This window comes from Halyomorpha halys, unplaced genomic scaffold (genome assembly GCF_000696795.3).
Source record: "Halyomorpha halys isolate HHAL.00 unplaced genomic scaffold, Hhal_1.1 Scaffold447.1, whole genome shotgun sequence".
In the NCBI taxonomy this organism is placed as follows: domain Eukaryota; kingdom Metazoa; phylum Arthropoda; class Insecta; order Hemiptera; family Pentatomidae; genus Halyomorpha; species Halyomorpha halys.
In genome coordinates this window covers 715,945-717,606 of record NW_027107551.1, presented here as the reverse complement: position 1 = coordinate 717,606, position 1,662 = coordinate 715,945, and the positions used below count along the sequence as shown (strand labels likewise).

Here is a 1,662-nt window from a genome sequence, read left to right as displayed (position 1 = left end):
ATATATACATAGGAAGTGGCAATCATTTCCGTAATTCTCAAGATTTTTAAAGACAAATAACACTGAGAGAGTTATTAAGATAAGAATTATTTTTGTGTAGAGTTTTGGATCTAGACTACGATGTAACTTCCTTATGGGTGAAAATAAATTTATTACTTGTTTTCAGGAAATATCTGGACGGTAGTTATGTGGCGTCAGGAGAACTGAAAACTATTTCCGAATAGTTTTTCAATTACGTATATGACAACTTCTGTCTTTAACAGGCAATAACACAATATGGGAGTCGTTAAACGTGTTTAAATTGCTCGCATTTAGCATCTGTGACGCTTATAGAAATGCCGATATTTCATTATCGAATATTATTATATGGCAATAAAACGTGACTTCCTAGATCATGACCGCACATTCCTTTGAATTTCTCTTTCTATATTTACCAACAACTTCCTTCTTCACTATAAAAAGGTTCCCATGCCTAAGAGCTGAAAATTTTTGATTTCTAAAACATCATTAGATATGAGGCAATTGGTGAGTTCAGTTTTCTCATCTTCATTTTTATGCGGAAAATCCGTTTGGATATTGGAGTATTAAGCTGAATTATGCTTTCAAAAAACTTTTTGGAAAATACTTCAATCCCCAGCCATTTTCTGTTTTTATTTTATTATTATTATTATTTTTGTGTAGATATTGAATATAAAAATATGCATAACTGAAATATAAAAAACATCATAAATAAATAAATTATCTATGTTTTTTTTCTCATAAGTTTTCGAATTTTAATAATTCATGTAAGTAATTATATATATTTTTCATATTACTCACTATTTCATATATAAACATATATGTATGTATACTATGTTGTTTAATATTTATTAAACAATATGTAATTTTATTGTTATTTTATTTATTGTTTAATATTTCCCCATGTAATTCTAAAATATTTATTCTTCCCTTTTAAATTCTTGTATCTTGTTTTTCTTTATCTTGATGATAGCCAACAGCCCAAGCCAAAACTTCGATATATATTATATTACACAAAATATTTATTTCATTCCTGATGGCACACTACCCTTTCTCTGAACGCTCTTTTATTTTTTAATTTAATCAATTTTTTTATTTTTTGTATATACTTGCCTAGAATTTCAGTCTTTCAAGACCAGAAGATGGATTTTAAATATTCCCGCTTACCAGAACGCGTTGAAGTTCTCAGATAATATTGATTGGAACTAAAATATTAAATAACATATTTTAGTTTGCCTATTAATATTTTCTACTTAAACTTCAATTCATATTTCACTATTTGGTGATCAAGCAATTTAAAATAATTAAAATGATTTTTTAATCACAAATATTCATTACATCTAAGGAATCAGGAAGGAAAATGCTATTATTTTTTTTAACGAATTCAAGCCACTTATCATTGAAAATATAAATCAGAAAATTATTATAAATAATATTTTTTATTATTATTATTTTTTTTCATTTAGCTTGATTCAAGTTTTATTTAAATGGAATGGATGAGGTAGGTGTTTTCTTTTGAGCTTGCTAATAATAAACTTCAACGTTGTTGAATTGAATATTTGAAAATCGTTTTATTGACACTTTATAACTTATGATTACTTCGTTATTCCGAAGGTGAGATTTTATGCATAAATAACAAATTTG

General features: G+C 26.1%; 1 protein-coding gene across 1 annotated transcript in view; it reads left to right on the top strand.

Annotated features, from left to right (window-relative positions):
• The first annotated feature begins 489 nt into the window (after window positions 1–489).
• The window catches only part of LOC106682844 (uncharacterized), a 13,805-nt gene continuing 12,632 nt past the window's right edge, over window positions 490–1,662 (top strand). Inside the window, exon 1 of the mRNA XM_014423911.2 lies at window positions 490–525. Within this exon, the coding sequence (XP_014279397.1) occupies window positions 514–525 (12 nt within the window). The 5' untranslated portion in view covers window positions 490–513. The remainder of the gene's footprint in view (window positions 526–1,662) is intronic.